General features: G+C 35.4%; 2 protein-coding genes across 3 annotated transcripts; one reads left to right on the top strand and one right to left on the bottom strand.

The window, feature by feature from the left end:
- Positions 1 to 1,138: 1,138 nt before the first annotated feature.
- On the bottom strand, positions 1,139 to 10,933 carry EMB1441 (zinc knuckle (CCHC-type) family protein). 2 transcript variants are annotated; one of them, XM_086427751.1, is made up of 14 exons: positions 10,757 to 10,933; positions 10,341 to 10,453; positions 10,163 to 10,259; positions 9,940 to 10,064; positions 8,333 to 8,870; positions 7,625 to 7,810; positions 7,084 to 7,377; positions 6,377 to 6,529; positions 5,214 to 5,368; positions 4,003 to 4,108; positions 2,881 to 3,828; positions 2,625 to 2,706; positions 1,981 to 2,343; positions 1,139 to 1,585 (listed from the first exon to the last, which is right to left on the bottom strand). In XM_086427751.1, the coding sequence occupies exons 1-14, from the start codon at positions 10,859 to 10,861 to the stop codon at positions 1,392 to 1,394; spliced, it is 3,459 nt and encodes a 1,152-aa protein (XP_086283877.1). In that variant the 5' UTR covers positions 10,862 to 10,933; the 3' UTR covers positions 1,139 to 1,391. The 2 variants fall into 2 exon arrangements, with proteins under 2 accessions (XP_086283877.1, XP_086283878.1); XM_086427752.1 differs by lacking the exons at positions 9,940 to 10,064; positions 10,163 to 10,259; positions 10,341 to 10,453; positions 10,757 to 10,933 and adding an exon at positions 9,349 to 9,467.
- Positions 10,934 to 11,164: 231 nt separating this feature from the next.
- LOC147383589 (Golgi apparatus membrane protein-like protein ECHIDNA) lies at positions 11,165 to 15,209 on the top strand. The gene is made up of 6 exons (XM_086428281.1): positions 11,165 to 11,269; positions 12,538 to 12,594; positions 12,667 to 12,870; positions 13,013 to 13,072; positions 13,994 to 14,120; positions 14,873 to 15,209. The coding sequence occupies exons 1-6, from the start codon at positions 11,255 to 11,257 to the stop codon at positions 14,959 to 14,961; spliced, it is 552 nt and encodes a 183-aa protein (XP_086284407.1). The 5' UTR covers positions 11,165 to 11,254; the 3' UTR covers positions 14,962 to 15,209.
- Positions 15,210 to 15,290: the final 81 nt, after the last annotated feature.

The following is a 15,290-nucleotide window of genomic DNA, read 5'->3' as shown; positions in this document are numbered from 1 at the left end:
GTTAGACGTGAAAAGAGTTGTGGAGATCGAGGTGTTGGAGTGGAGTTATCAGATTGCGGGGTGGAATGGCAGGGAGGAGTGTGATTAGTCCCACATCGAACAGGAGAACGTTCGGAACCTGGGCTATAAGGACAAATCAGAACTTACATAGTACGACGTGTTGTAAAATCGTGCAGACTTTAACCAAAAATGGACAATATCATACTATTGTGAGCTTGGGATGTTACATTTTAGTTTCTTAAGACTTGTCTTACTTTTTTCTAGTTTAAACCATAAAGTGAGGATGACGGGACAGTTTTTTTTTTAGAGGAATTGTTGCTGACGATTTGATCATCTTGTTTTGCGTTCTTCATTGATAGTCATTGTTGGAGAAGAATGAGTATCCCATTCCCAAGTAATATGAGGATTAATTAAACCATTTGGTTTCCTTTCAAAGACTCAATCATGTATGATCAATTTAATTTTGAGTAGCGTTCAATGGCCAACAGTTTGGCAAACATTTTGGCAAACACATTTTTCAAAACATGGGTTAGAGGTCTTGGAATGGGCTGATTTTTGGTGAGGATGATCTCTATGGTGAGGAGATCATCATCACCAAAAATCAGCCCATTCCAAAACTTCTAACCTCATCAAAAATGGTTTACAAAAAATGGACGGTTCACGATTTTTCAACTTGTAAAATGGGGCTAGAAGTTTTGGAATGAGCTGATTTTTGGTGAGGATGATCTCCTCACCGTAGAGATCATCCTCACCAAAAATCAGCCCATTCCAAGACCTCTAACCCATGTTTTGAAAACGTGTTTGCCAAAATGTTTGCCAAACTGTTGGCCACGGATAGGGACCCTTTAATTTTACAGTCCTATGTAAATCCAAAAATATTATTACTTACATAAAAATAAGTGACCACAAGTCGCAAATGTAAATCACTTCTTCAGATTAGAAAGCTTGAAATGTGTATGTTAACAATCATTGAAGTACATATGCCCTGGCATTTGAAGGGGCGAGATCAACAATCTGACGGCCCAATCAATTGTGCCCATTGGCTATCCAGTGGATCCAACTTATGTGCATCACTTAAGCCCAAATTGACCAAATCAGATTCTTGTAACCACCTAGTCGTTCCTGCTTCATATAAACATTAATAAAATATGACTCACATTCATTACCTAAATCGATCAAAATTATATACCAATTCAAGCTCCATTTAACAACAAAAAGCAGGATATTTATCCTTTTTACAAGTTCCAAGTTTTTCTCACATCACACACTTTTAAATGCTACCCTACGACATTAAAATGATGAAGACTACATACAAAATGCCACATTCCCTTGTAATAATGAGCCCTGAAAGATAAGAGGTTCATATTATATAGGTCAGCTATATTAACTGTCTAGCTCTGTCCTTTGGTGGTCTTCTTTCCTTTTTTTTGCTTCTGTTTCAATTGGGTAAGGCCTGCAGCAGTGATCTTCACATTGCCAATAATTGCAGCCACCAACTCTGGGTCCGTACACGCTTTCATCAGTTCCTTCTCCCTGTTTGTTGCTTCTGGCATGTGACTAAAGAGATTCATTGCCGTCTTAGCAGCTGCATCAAATAGAATAAATTAGTTTAAAAGAAAATATCATCACTCATTCATGAATATGGGAATTTGGAAATGCAAAAGCAATCTCCGCCTGATAAAATGAAACAAATTAACAATAACATTATAGATAGAGTCGTGATTTTCTGATGCCCCATCTGACATGCTCCCATACGCTCCATGAGGTGGCATGGGCCAGAGCAATAGATTTTTCCTCAGGATACACAACTACACATCCCCATAAATATGTGCAGTTGTGTATCCCGAAGAAAAAAATCTATGGTTCTAGTACATACCACATCAGGGAGCATATGTCAGAGGGGGGTGTCAGAAAATCATTAAATTATAGATATACTGCAAAATCAAAATTATAGATTATACTGTAGAGAAATTTGAATACCTTTCCCTTTCTTTGCGGTGCCAGGAGTTATTTTCACACGGTACTTGTATGTCTGCAGTGCATTGTAAGGACCACAAACAGGCACAGCATACAAGAGAATGTCATTAGGTAGCGGATTCCCAGTCAAGTAATCGACATCATTTAGCTTTTCCTTCTCTTCTTCACCTATCTCATGAATGTCTTCTTCTTCCATGGTCACCTTATCCGTATCACTAGCAATGTTAACTTCAGGACCGCCAGCATTTCTGTACTTCTGCCCAACTTCCTTTGAATGATTAGTTTCATCAGGTTGTTCTTGACAATCCCGAGATAGGTGACCTAGCTTTTTACATTTGTAGCATATTTTTGAAGCATCATCGGGGCCTGTCACATCAATGGGACATGTATTAAGTTGTATTTTGGTCCATGCACTATGGCAGAAGATTGGCAAGAAAAACGCATTTGTGGAACTATTTCAGCAAATATAGTTGTGCTATTTGCATAATTAGAAGGTCCTTCACTAGCCATTGAACATGAAGTAAAATGGGAATAATTGCAAAGCTGTATGATGTGTTCTAGTTGTAGAGTAGACCAGAAGAAATACCAGATCAAACACAAATGACCATAATAAGTTCTTCCAACCTAGAAAAACTAAAAAAACATACCAGCAACTGATTTTGTTCCTTTGCTAACCGCTGCATTTCCATCTTGTGACTCTTTGTCATCTTTGACTAACTTTCCTGCAGACTGAAAATTTTCATATGCTGTCAGTAATTAAGTGATATATGCCTATATTGTGGGACTAGTAAGCATACTAATGTAACAAGAAGCGGTAATTATATAAAAAATGATGCATGAAACAATGTCTACATTGGTCCAGATGATGATATCAAAAGCAGATTTATAAGTGATGTTACTCACAGCCAGTAAAGCCATACGGATTTTTCTTTCCTCCTCATCTTGTTCCGCGTACTTCTCCTTTATCTTTTTCAGTTTTCCTTTCTGTCCACGACTAAATTTTGTGCCAGAGGGGATGTTTTGACCATTTTTATCTGTGCCAACACCCGAAAGATTGTTTTCTTTATACTCTTCTTTTTCAAGCTCAATAGTTTCATCCGTAGAGCTATTTTTCTGGCCTTTCTTGAGCTTTCGTCTTTCAGCCTTTGACATGTAAGGCTTCTCTCTAACAGCACCTTTTTTCTCCTCATGACAATCCTCCACCATATTATCCTGAGAAGTATCAAACACGTAACTTTTACCAGAAACAGACCCAAGCCCAAGAGCCCTGTCGATGAGATCCTCAAGTTGGGGAGAGATGGAAGATATATTTCCTCCAGCATGATCAGAAACATTCACATCAGTAATGCCGCTCAGGGTAGTAGTTTTGTCTTCAACCAGGTTTTCAAACTCATCAATGGCACCAAGATTGGAGGAAATTGAACCATTCAAAGCTGAACTAACTTCAGATAAGCCCTCTGAATTTAGTTTACTATGATCTGCAGTTAGACCTGAAATGTGGCTGGATTCTTCATTTATAGCTGTCGATTCTTCAACAGAATCTTCGTTCTCTGACTCGGGATCCGAATTTTCTTTAAGAGGAAGACTTTCTCCAATATCATGAACCCCTTCCTCCTCACCTCTTACCCTCCTTTCATTTAAATGTGATCCCAGGGAGCTCTCATCCAAGCGAAACAGCATCCCAAAACCCATAATAAGAGGGTGTGGAGGAAGGAAGTTCTTTTTTCCACGGATCATAAAACTCCCAACTGTAAGATATTCTCCTGTGGGAGCAGTTTTACTGACTTGATGGGGATATACCCACCAAGCACTCGTTACAATCTTTGAATTCCATGCCTGGCTGTGACAAACCTGCAGTGAGAAATATCTATCAGAGTCTGGATAGTACTGTATCCAACTATTAAATTATTCCCCTCCCACCTCCCATACCCCCCCCCCACCACCACCACACACATACCACCAAAAGTGATAATAATAATAATAACAATAATAAGTGGGATGTGTGACTGAAGATGACCAACTTACAGTGAAAGATCCTGCTTGATTTAAAGTGAGAGGAGGAACTGGCTGTTCTGGCTTGTGATTCTTGATCACCGTACTCGAAGCCCCATGGAGCTCTGCATGGACATACCTGTTCCACACTCAAAACCAGTAATACCTGAATGAATCACAATGAACTGAAACAATTTCCTCGGATCTCTTATCTCGGACAATGGAAAACAGTTTGACAATAACTTAGTATATGATTTCTATCAGGGTCTAGGAATAAAGCATCTATTCTCAGCACCTCAGCATCCTCAAGGTAATGGACAAGTATTGGGCAATGCGAAGGATAGGTGGACAGAATATTTCCCGATATATTATGGATTTTTCCTCTATCATTTCCTCAAATCACTATTCATTTCACCAAATATTTCAGTAAATAGTGAATTTCTACCAAAATAATCAATTTTAAGTATAAAATTACAAGATTTTGGTGGAAATATTTCGATGAATTGTAAACTTTGATTGAATATTCATATAAGTATGCAAATAAAATTATCCATATTCTAATTAGTTAAATATATTAGTATCTTTACATATGTAAAAGATAAATAGATATATATGATTATGTGAATGTATTATTTTTATAGATTAGAATAATGTGAGAGTGGTACTAATAGTTTGTTCATTTCAAAAAGTAGTTTATATATTAAAATATTTGTAGTTAATATGAGATTATTATTCTCATTTCTATGAAGCATATAGTTGTTTTGGGTGTCGGACTCTTAGATATTTATGCTAGCATGCAGCGAAACGCTACTAATCTTCATTTCCTCAATTTATATGGCTTCTTATTGTAGTTTGACTAAATTTCAGAGGACTGACAAAACATCAACACATGTTTGTCACACATTGTCCTTAAAAATGGCAGCGACAAAGTAGCAGCAGAGGGGTGGTAGTGTGGTACTATAGGTTGGGTGCACGGAGGAAGAGAAAAAGTAAACTAACAGAAGTAAAAGAAACAACAAATGGATGTGTAGGTAGGGGCTCTTCTGTTTACATCTTTTGCAAGTGAGTTTTTCATGGGTCTCTTCAGGTATCTATGGACTGATGTCCTCAAGTGACCATGCACAGTTTTGGGAAGGATTGAATTATGTTAGTATGCTATGGGATCGGCCATGGTACCTTAGAGGCGATTTCAACATCACAAGACAAGTTATAGGATGATATTGCTTTTACGAGCATCCACTTACAGATCTCCTTTGGACATATAACGCTTGACTATCATCTCATTTTGTTGAGCATCTCGTCCACTGATAACCAAATAATTTTCACTGCTGATGAACCAATTAAATTTCTCAAACCAGTGAACTTTGCGCAAATGTGAGATTGCAGCAACAGTTTTTTCCTGCAAATAGTAATAGACAAATAAGTTGGATATGACAAGGATCTTACTGATACGAATCTGCAACCAAAATGTAAAAGAGGGGAAAAAATGCCAAAATAAAAACATCCAAGAAATTGTTTATAAATTTTCAAATCAATCTCATTGCAACATATTTTTTTCCTAAACTTTTACTTGTTTATTATTGAATATATAAAAAATTTCAGCATCATCTTATGACATCCCAAATATTGGGATCAGCAACATGAATCCCCTTTCTACATTCAACTCTATATTGGGGAATTTATCCTATTCATAAATATTTTAATCTATTATTATTATTATTATTATTATTATTTATTTATTTATTTTATTGATTCCTTTAGAAAGGTGTGCTTGGGATTTGGGATGTCTACCATCCACCATTGAGGTAATTGAAGAGCCTTGTACTATGCCTCAACATTTAACTATACTGCTATGAGCCTATGACTGTCGATTTAATATACCTTGGCAAGATAACTGATAAAAAAATTAACTAACGAAGTCATAAAGTAAAATTTGAAAATATCATGTGTCCAAGGAGTGAAAGAGTTTAAGGAGTTGGACACCATATTGTACCCATGTGTCAGACACATGCCAACACACTTTACCAAAAGACATCTTTTTAATTCATTCAAATATTTTGAATTCACTTATTATCAATATACTTGTTTATAAGATTATAATGCGTATTAGATAATTTAAATATATTTGTTATTTTATGATTAACATGAACTTAGTATTCAAATAATTGTATTCGAATGCATGAGATAATAATGGAAGGACAAGTCAGTGTACTAGATTTGTGGGGATCAGTGTGTTAACACTTCATACGTGTGTCGAAAACCGACACACAAATGTGTCATTGTTACATAAGTGTTCAACGCATATTGGGCTAAGAACACAAGAAAACCTGCATTTCAGTGAACTCTAAATTAAAAATAATCATCATCATTCACACAGCAAACCCCTCATCACAAACGTGTAATATACCTGTGAAAGTTGGAGACGGGTCTTCCTTTCAGCTGCTTTGAAGGCCTTCTCATGGGCTGTAACAGTCTTTTCCTGTTTACTCTCCTGTCGTTTCTTTAATTCATACCATTGGCGTGCATTCGCATGTGCTGAAAGTGCCAAATCAACTTCTACCTGAAAAGAGAATATTAGTGTTGGCCCCAAAATATAGAGACTCAGGATACAAACTTCAAAGACTAACTGGTGTGGGTCTAAAATAATTAATTAGGAAAGTGAAACTCAGCTAACAGAAAAAAGGGATCATAAGCTTTGTATTTTTTCACACAATATGGAAGAAATAACAGGGGAAGTCTCCAAACCAACTCAAACTGTGCTCAAGAGCACAATGTACAGGAGATTTGTCAGAAATTTTCAAAACATATACACTTTTAGAAGTATAAATTCATCTGAGCATGCATTCAAGTATAAAAATATATACTTGCCTTAAAAAATATGTGCATAGACATTTCGGTGTCATATGCTACATGGAATACAAGTCCTGTATGCATTCATGCATGTAAATCACTTACAGTAACAAGAACAACTTCATTTTCTAAGAGAGCTGCTATTGGCACCCCGACTTTTACTTATTAAAAGTAAAAGTTGGGGTGCCAATAGCAGCTCTCTTTTTTAAATCTAGAGAACAAATGCTAAAAATAAAAACAGATCATTCCAACTCAAATTAACACCTTATCAGCAGGGCGTGTCTTTTCATCGTCATCCATTTCATCAAGATTGTTGCTCAACAGCAGTGTCATGCAATTTCTTTCAAGATGGAGCTTATCAATAATCCCAGCTACGGGATTTCCAGATTTTTTCTCTTCCTTCACCATAAGTGCGAGATCCACCCAGTCCATCCCATTTGCTAGAGCTACACGAACAGCTAAAATTGCAGCATCCACATCTTCTAGGTTGTATTCTATCAATTCCGCCATTGTGATGCTACGATCCACTTCCTTCTTTAATGTATGCACACGATTTTCCTACAACATAAATAGAAACATTAACAATATAAAACTGAACATACAATAATGAAATCAGGTACATAAGTGGAAGAAATTCCTAATGAAATCCAAGATGGAGAGAAAGAAACCACAAAACTAAAGTACCAAAACTATAGTGAATCTAAAATTAAGATATAACTAGCATCAACACATAACGGGTAGCTATGCAACATCAATCAGAACATAAAACCTCATATAAAAATTTAAATGAAAAGGCAATGCGTACCTGATCCGTGCGTATTTTATTAAGCTTCTGCAATGCAGACCCCTCTCGTGCTTTTTGCTGTTGTTCTGATCTTTGGCTTTCAATTTTACTATAAAACTCATCCAACGCAGCATCAAATGTTCCAAATTTTACGAACTCCCTTGATTTGAATTGGTTCAGTAAAATGGGGCAGAATTCATCGTAGATCTGCAAATGAGACATAAAAATAGATAGAATAAGATGCCCAGACCAACAGGATGGGATGGGAATAGCTAGCATGTCAACAGCATACAGATACATGGAGTTAGTGAAGGACACTAAAAAAGAGAGCTGCTATTGGCACTCCAACTTTTACTTATTACACCCCAATTAAAAATAAAAAAGTAAGTCAATGGTTGAGAAAAAGTAAAAGTTGGGGTTCTATTGTTAAGGATTAGGATTTTATATGAGCCTAATCCTAATTGTAAATAACTACTGAAATTGTTTGAAAAAGTGCTATAATGTTTTGTAATATTGAGATCAATTACTCGAGGCAAATTTTTTTAAAGTTTGAGTACTGTGTTTTAATCTTTAATTGGGGTGTGACAAATAATTTAAGAAATTGGGTTGTAATAAGTAAAAGTTGGGGTGCTGATGGCAGCTATCTTAAAAAAATCTGTTTAATTTCTAGTCCAAACTTCACTTCAGTGTACATAAAGGAAAAAGGAACAAAGAAAACCATCAAGTAACCTGGATTGAACTTCCTTCTTCAGATGGTACGCTGTCCTTCCTCAAAGCTTTGTTCTGCATTAAAATGTAACCTTCGGGAATTTTCTCACCGGATATAACGTCTTCGAGCCAGTTCTCAAACTCCGCAACAGCCCGAGCCAAAACTTGAAATGTACTGTTATCTATTTTACAATCACTCCCTACTTTCGTGTTAGGAACTAAACCAGCATCTAATATAATATGCTCAGAAAGTGCAGGGCCATAACCCAATGCTTCCCCAAGAACCATCTTTAAAGTGGCTTGCTTAGCGCGACCACCATCATTGACATTTTTATTTGAATCAGATGCCTTCCCTTTTTTACGGCTACCATGTTTTTCTTTTGATGTATTAGAAGCATCATTGCTACCTTCGTTGACTTCAATTGTGTCATTGTTATCAGGCTCGTTAAAAGAAGTAAGTGCGTCTTGCAACTTTGTAACAGTAGTCCTCTCAAAAAGACGACAAGCTTCAACTGGATACCGATGGCGAGACATGATCGCCAAACCTTTATCGTCATCCCTGCAGTTGATTAACATTTATCATCTAGAAAAACTGAACAAATGCAATGTTATTAAAACAATATCTTAACAATAACTTAAATCCGGTTGACAAGAATCTGTTTTGTTCAGTATTTAAACTAGTGCCTCTATTTATCAAAGCAACTGTGCTGTAACTTTGTGAAAAGGGGATATCACTACATGTTGAAAATTTTTGGTGCTGTTGCCAACAGTAAAGGATAATAGCCCAGAAAGGATGGTCTGGGAGCTATGAGTAAACAGATGTTTGCACACACAAAGCTGAGTTAACTTTTGTTTTGATAAGTACAAAATTTTATAAAGCAAAGAACAAAAAGGACGCCGAGTTAGCCCCCGATACAAGGGAAAAGAAAAGAAGCAAAACGCCACACAAAACCCCCTCAGACTAACTACAAAACACACAAGGAATCCCACTTAAACACAAAATACTCGAAGAAAACTCCATCAAATTCTTTACTTACTTTAGTCCAATAGTAAAGAAGGCCCAAAATCTCCAGGATCACAGCTTTGGGAGGATTTTTTTTCCCCTGAAACACCCTTTTATTCCTCTCTTTCCAAAGCCCCCAACATACGGCAAAAGAAATGATAGTCCAAAGGTATCTTTTCCTATTGGAGAAGACATTGTGAGTGCTAACTACATGAACCAATCAATTTCACCAGCTTAACATATTTCAGTAAATAATCAGCAGCGATATAAATTGACCCACTTCAAGAAATCTACTAAATATTGTTGTAATTTTTTTCTTCTAACTTTACTTAATAACTTCGATTAAGATTTTTGGACTGGAGTCGACTCCCTTTTTTCTTCACTAGTTCACCCTATTTTATATTTTCCATTAGAAATTGTGATCATCCGTTTTAAGTGGATTTACAGCACTAAATCACACTTTCATTCATTAGTGGTTGGTAAGAAGTGAGAAGCGAAATTGAAGCTTAATTTCTCTTGTTCAAGAGGATCAAATTCTCTATTATACACATAGTTAGTTCACTAAGCCCAAAGATTGAAATGTTGTCTCCAAAAGGATAATAATATATGAATGTGAAAAGCAAACCTGTGCGAGCGAAGAAGGGTCATGACAATAAACTCAGAATCCGTGAGAAGAATGTTTCCTTGAGCATAAAGCTCCAATATAACATAGTGTGCATTTTCACCCAATCCAAATTGAAAGAGAATAATCTGAACAAACAGATTGAAAAAACAACAAAGTTACAATGCAATGCACAACATTAACTCATACAAAGTTCTAAAAATTAAAGAAATGACATGGGCTTTACACGATCGTATCCGAGCTGTCGCACATCTTCAAGTCTTCTCGTGCGTATGTGTTTCCTCAATTTAAGAGTAAACCCTGAAGGCGTTGTACTCTTGTCCCTAAAAATAAAACAGAATTCCTATTATAAAAAATCTAGAAATATAAAAAATGAGATAAACCAAACAATTTCTCTGTATTACCGAACATATGCGGTTGTGTGCAATCTTACACCACTTTCCATTAACAATAAAACTTTTTCACTCTCTCCAGATTCAGTAACTCCACTACTATTCATAAGCTTGAACATGTATGTCTGCAAACATGGAAAAATAAATAAATAAAACATAAACAACATTATTCCTAATAAATTCATCATTGTTCCGTAGTGATTAGATTTATAAAAAATGATATTTCTAAGATTCAGAAACTTTGAGAGAATTTACGTAGCATCATATCGACTTCGATGGATTCTATTATACAATTAAAGATCAAATTCTAATCTAGAAAACTAAATAAATAGTTAATCGGCACTGAATTCTGAATCAAAACCGAGCAAGAATTTATGTAGAAAATCAAAGTTGTTGAAAATAAGTGGTTTCGAGTTCTTGAAACTAACCTTGGGAGAGAGATCGTAAACATTGGCGCATCGCATCCCGATTAATCTTCGTAGACACTTAACTTCTGCGGCCACATCGGCCGTGTTCATGCGAACCTTCACCATTTTTTCTGTTTCTTCTCTGGTTTTTGCTGCTTGTTCAAGAAGGGGAGAAGAAATCTAATAGAGAGAAGAAAAAGAGTACACGCCTCATGGTGTGTCTTAATATAATGGTGTGGGAATATCACATTTCTGTAATAATGCTTAGACGATGTGTGAAAAATGAAAAGTTGGTGTGTTAATAGTACTTTTGAGATATTCTATTGCCACACCAACTTTTATTAAGAACACCCCAACATGTTTTGGGTGCTCTTAATAAAAGTTGGTGTGGCAATAGAATCTGTCTATTTACACGAAGGGCAAAACGATCTCCTTTTTCTTTCTTTTTCTTTCTCTCTCTTAAACGAAAGACTCTGATCAACAAGAGACATTTCATAGAGAAATTCTTCATCTCTGGTGATGGATCTAAATCAGGCAAATTCTCTCAACAAGTTCTCCATTTTTGCAATTTTGTTTCGTGTTTCGTTTCAACCTTTTTAAATTCGATTTTGCAGGTTTACTGTTTCTCATATTTTCCCTTTTATAATCACACAATTGATCTCTTATAGTCTTTCTTGTTCTACATTTTGGCTCGATTTATGGATTTTAATTCCAAATCTCAGCACATAAGATCATAAATACGGATCTTCGTGTCCCAAATGTTTAAATTTATGCTAATTTGTTCAAACTACCATTCATCACATAGTTTATTAACAGGTTTTGATGATATTTCATTAAAATATGATTTTTCAATTAGTAGATCTGTAACTTAAACTATTCCGATTTGTGCTTTTAATTTGGCTCAAACCTAATTGATTGAGACCAACTTGATCGACCTACCTACTTTGAGCCTCTGAATCTTTCGTGATCAGGCTCATCTTTCTGAATCAAGCTCCAATCTCATTTTCAAGACCAAATTGAGGTCATGGCTAATGCTTTAGCTTATAATAGAGCTGAAATCGAGCCTATTTATTGGTCCATTAGACACCATTTGATCATCACATCATTTTCAGATTATAATCCGTATGGTTTAGCGTAAAGCAATTATGTTTCAATCAAAATCCATTTCTAAAATCAGTATATTTTGGGCTTGATCCAAGGTTTTGAAAATGGATGGCTACTGAGATTCCACGGAACTCCCAAACTTAAAATTAAAATTCAATGGTGAAAAATAACATTTTTTCATAGAATTTTGACCTCTACAGCCCTGTGGCATCGGATCATGTTTTTGGATGCCACTAGGTGAACTCAACAACCCTTAGTAAGAGTTGAAATATTAGATAGTTTGTAAGGCTATCCACAATTCAACGTCAATTTCTTTTTATTGTAAGTTACGTTGTCGTGCTAGAATTTATTCATGTTGCATCATGGGAAATATTAGTTATGGTTTTACATGTCTGTAGGAGATAAGAATATTTAATAATGATAGATTGTGTTCATCAGTGCTGATCTGTAAACTAAATTCTTGAAAAGACTATTATCATTTTACTAATTATCTGTTTAGAAATGCCCCAAATTTGCCATTTCAACAAAGTGAAGTGGCCAAATTGGCCATTGGTGCTTTTGAATAGAACATTATGGCTGGCAAGACTCACTGAAAGTCCTAACTATAGGTTGAATGCCTAAATAATCCGTGTTGTGTTGTTGTTATGTTTTTGAAGCTTGTGCTTGCACTTATTTTCTTTGTTAATTTTTGTGTGCAGCCTGCTGGAGAAAATTATGCCAACCCAAAAACATGCTTCTTCCATGTGTTTTTCAAGGTATGCATCATTCCCTTATTTGCTAAATTTGCTTGCTTTAACATATTTTAGTAACATGTGTTTTTTGGACAGGCTGCAGCTTTGGCGTTTTACATTCTCTCGGCACTTTTCTTTAATAGCTTTGTCATCATTTTCGTGGTTACTGTTCTTCTTGCTGCTCTCGATTTCTGGGTAGTCAAGAATGTTAGTGGTCGGATATTAGTTGGTCTGAGATGGTGGAATGAAATAGATGATCAGGGTGAGAGCGTGTGGAAATTTGAATGCCTTGACCAAGAGGTTAATGTTGCTTTATATGCTAATACGTGCCCCACTCTTCTTTTTCCAAATGTTGAGGGGGATGTTGTACAAGATTACTACTCTTTTCACTATGGTATTACCAGCATCTTATGCATTATGTTTATACTTTTTTTATATGTAGTCATTGGCCCGGATGAACAAGAAGGATTCGTGGCTCTTTTGGTGGACACTTTATCTTGCAGTAAGTAAATATTGGGTGGATGCATCATATCATTGACCTGGAAAGGAAGAGTTCAATTGTTTAAATTCTTAAAGTTTGTGGAAAAAATAAAAACACCCAAACATTGAAAATTTTCCTTTAACAACTTGAAATCAAGTTAATGCTTTCTTTTTCACAAGTAATTAAAGGTAATGCTCACACCTTCCCAAAAAATAAATTAAAGCATTACAGGAAATGGGTGTCAATATCTATACCTTAAAAGTTTAAATGAAAAGAAGCTGGAAGTTGATGTAGTTTATAAGGTTAACTTTAAGTTCAATCCACCCTTTTAGGGTTCTCTTGTCAACCCTCATTGCGTGGACCTAGTCTTTTGATGTTTGGTCTTCTTATTTTATTTACTTCTTCTTTTTCTAGTTCAGTTAGTCTTTCTCTCACTAGCTCCTGTCTTTAGATTCACACCCCCCCCCCCCCTCCTCCCCTCTCTCAATAAAATCCATCTTTTATTGATTAATAAAAGGAATTGAAAACCCTGAAAATGTGTTCTTTTTTTTTTTTTTTTTCCAAAATAGAATAGACATGATGGTATCTGAGACAGGCTTCGATGGTGATATACTCATAGATTTACATTGGTAGAAACTATATATTATTGAAACACTCTACCCATATCTAACACTATACTTTTTAAGTGCAAAATAGCTTATTGAATTGAATCAATAACATATTATGGTAGCATAGGGTACAACCTGGTGAAAACTAAGCTATATAGGTCTTAGTGTATATAAATCAATGAGCTTCTTTAGGGACAGGATTGAATGGATAAACATGATTCGTTCAGCCTACCCCAAATCTTTGGGGGTAAGCCTTCAATGATGATGATGATGAGCTTCATTAGGGAGTTATGTATTTTTATGAATATATGATAACTGGCTTTTCACTGTGCAGGCGGTTGCTTGGATATTCCTGGGGATATTTTCGCTCATTAGGTTTCAACCAGATTATCTCCTAGTTGTTGGAGTGTGTTTAAGCCTCAGCATTGCGAACATTGTTGGCTTCACTAAATGTCGCAAAGGTATGCAATTATTACGTTTGAACCCTTTAAGAAGTAAAAGTAAAATAATGTCGCATTACAATAGACTCACTGCCTTTTACCATTGCATTGTGTTCACTTGATTGACATTGATTTTGAGTGCTTTGAGCACAATGCACTAAGATTTATTACTTTGCACACGACATTTGGTTACTTTTATGATCTTACTATAGTAAAATTTGAGGTTAATTATATTTTGTTCTGTCTTAATCAAAGTTAAAGTCGGTTGTTGGATTGAAAGGCCTCCAGATACATTAATACTAGTTGAGCACTTTTTGGTATCCATATAACACTTGGGAGTGAGTAAAGAACTGTGCATTGTTTTTTTTATTTTTTATTTTTTTATTTATTTTTAATTTTGATAAGTTGTACATTGTTTTTTAGGTTATGTCCATGTGGTTATTGAGTGATCAAAGTACTTACTGCCTGATACCTAAGACCAGTACCTTAAACAATGATATAAAGACCTGATTCTCTGAAATAAGGCGACTTTCTAGTTGAACGTGTGCTGAAAATGGATGTCTTTAATGAGCTTAAAAGCGTATTAAATTAATTTATATGTCATCTTCTGTCCATTTAGGTGGGATACAGGTTATGATGATAATGACAATACACTGTCAGATTTTAGATTGTAGTGTTTTCCTGTTCAAAGCATATAGGTCTTTGTTTTTCAATTCAAGAACCTGGCCAATTTCTTAGGTTAACATTTTTAATCTCATCTTGTGTTTATCCAGATGCCAAGAAGCAGATTCAAGCATTTGCCACACAAACTATAGCATCCCGTGTATCATCTACGATACAGTCGGCTTTCAGTGTCGTCTGAGTTTCATACAGGAAAAAGTAAATAATAGGGTACCAACTGCACATTCAGATTGGGTATTTTGTTTCTTGGTTACTCCTGTAATTTTTTTTTTTTTTTTATCTGACTAGTCTTGTGTAGAAATTTAAGTGTTGTTATTGCAACCATTAGAGTTCTTTGATCATTGTGTTGGCCATGATATATGGAGAAGAGCTTTGATAGACGGGAATGAAAACATTTATATCTTTTCAAAGATTATTCTTTTATTTCTACTTTCTTTTTTTTCTTTTTTTCTTTTTTCTTTTTTCTCTCATTTTTTTTTTTTTTTTCTATTGTCCTTTCCTACCAGTCTC

This window comes from Akebia trifoliata, chromosome 16 (assembly GCF_017979445.1).
Source record: "Akebia trifoliata isolate Shusen 1 chromosome 16, ASM1797944v1, whole genome shotgun sequence".
In the NCBI taxonomy this organism is placed as follows: domain Eukaryota; kingdom Viridiplantae; phylum Streptophyta; class Magnoliopsida; order Ranunculales; family Lardizabalaceae; genus Akebia; species Akebia trifoliata.
The sequence above is the reverse complement of the archived record's forward strand: the minus strand, read 5'-3'. Positions and strand labels throughout refer to the sequence as shown.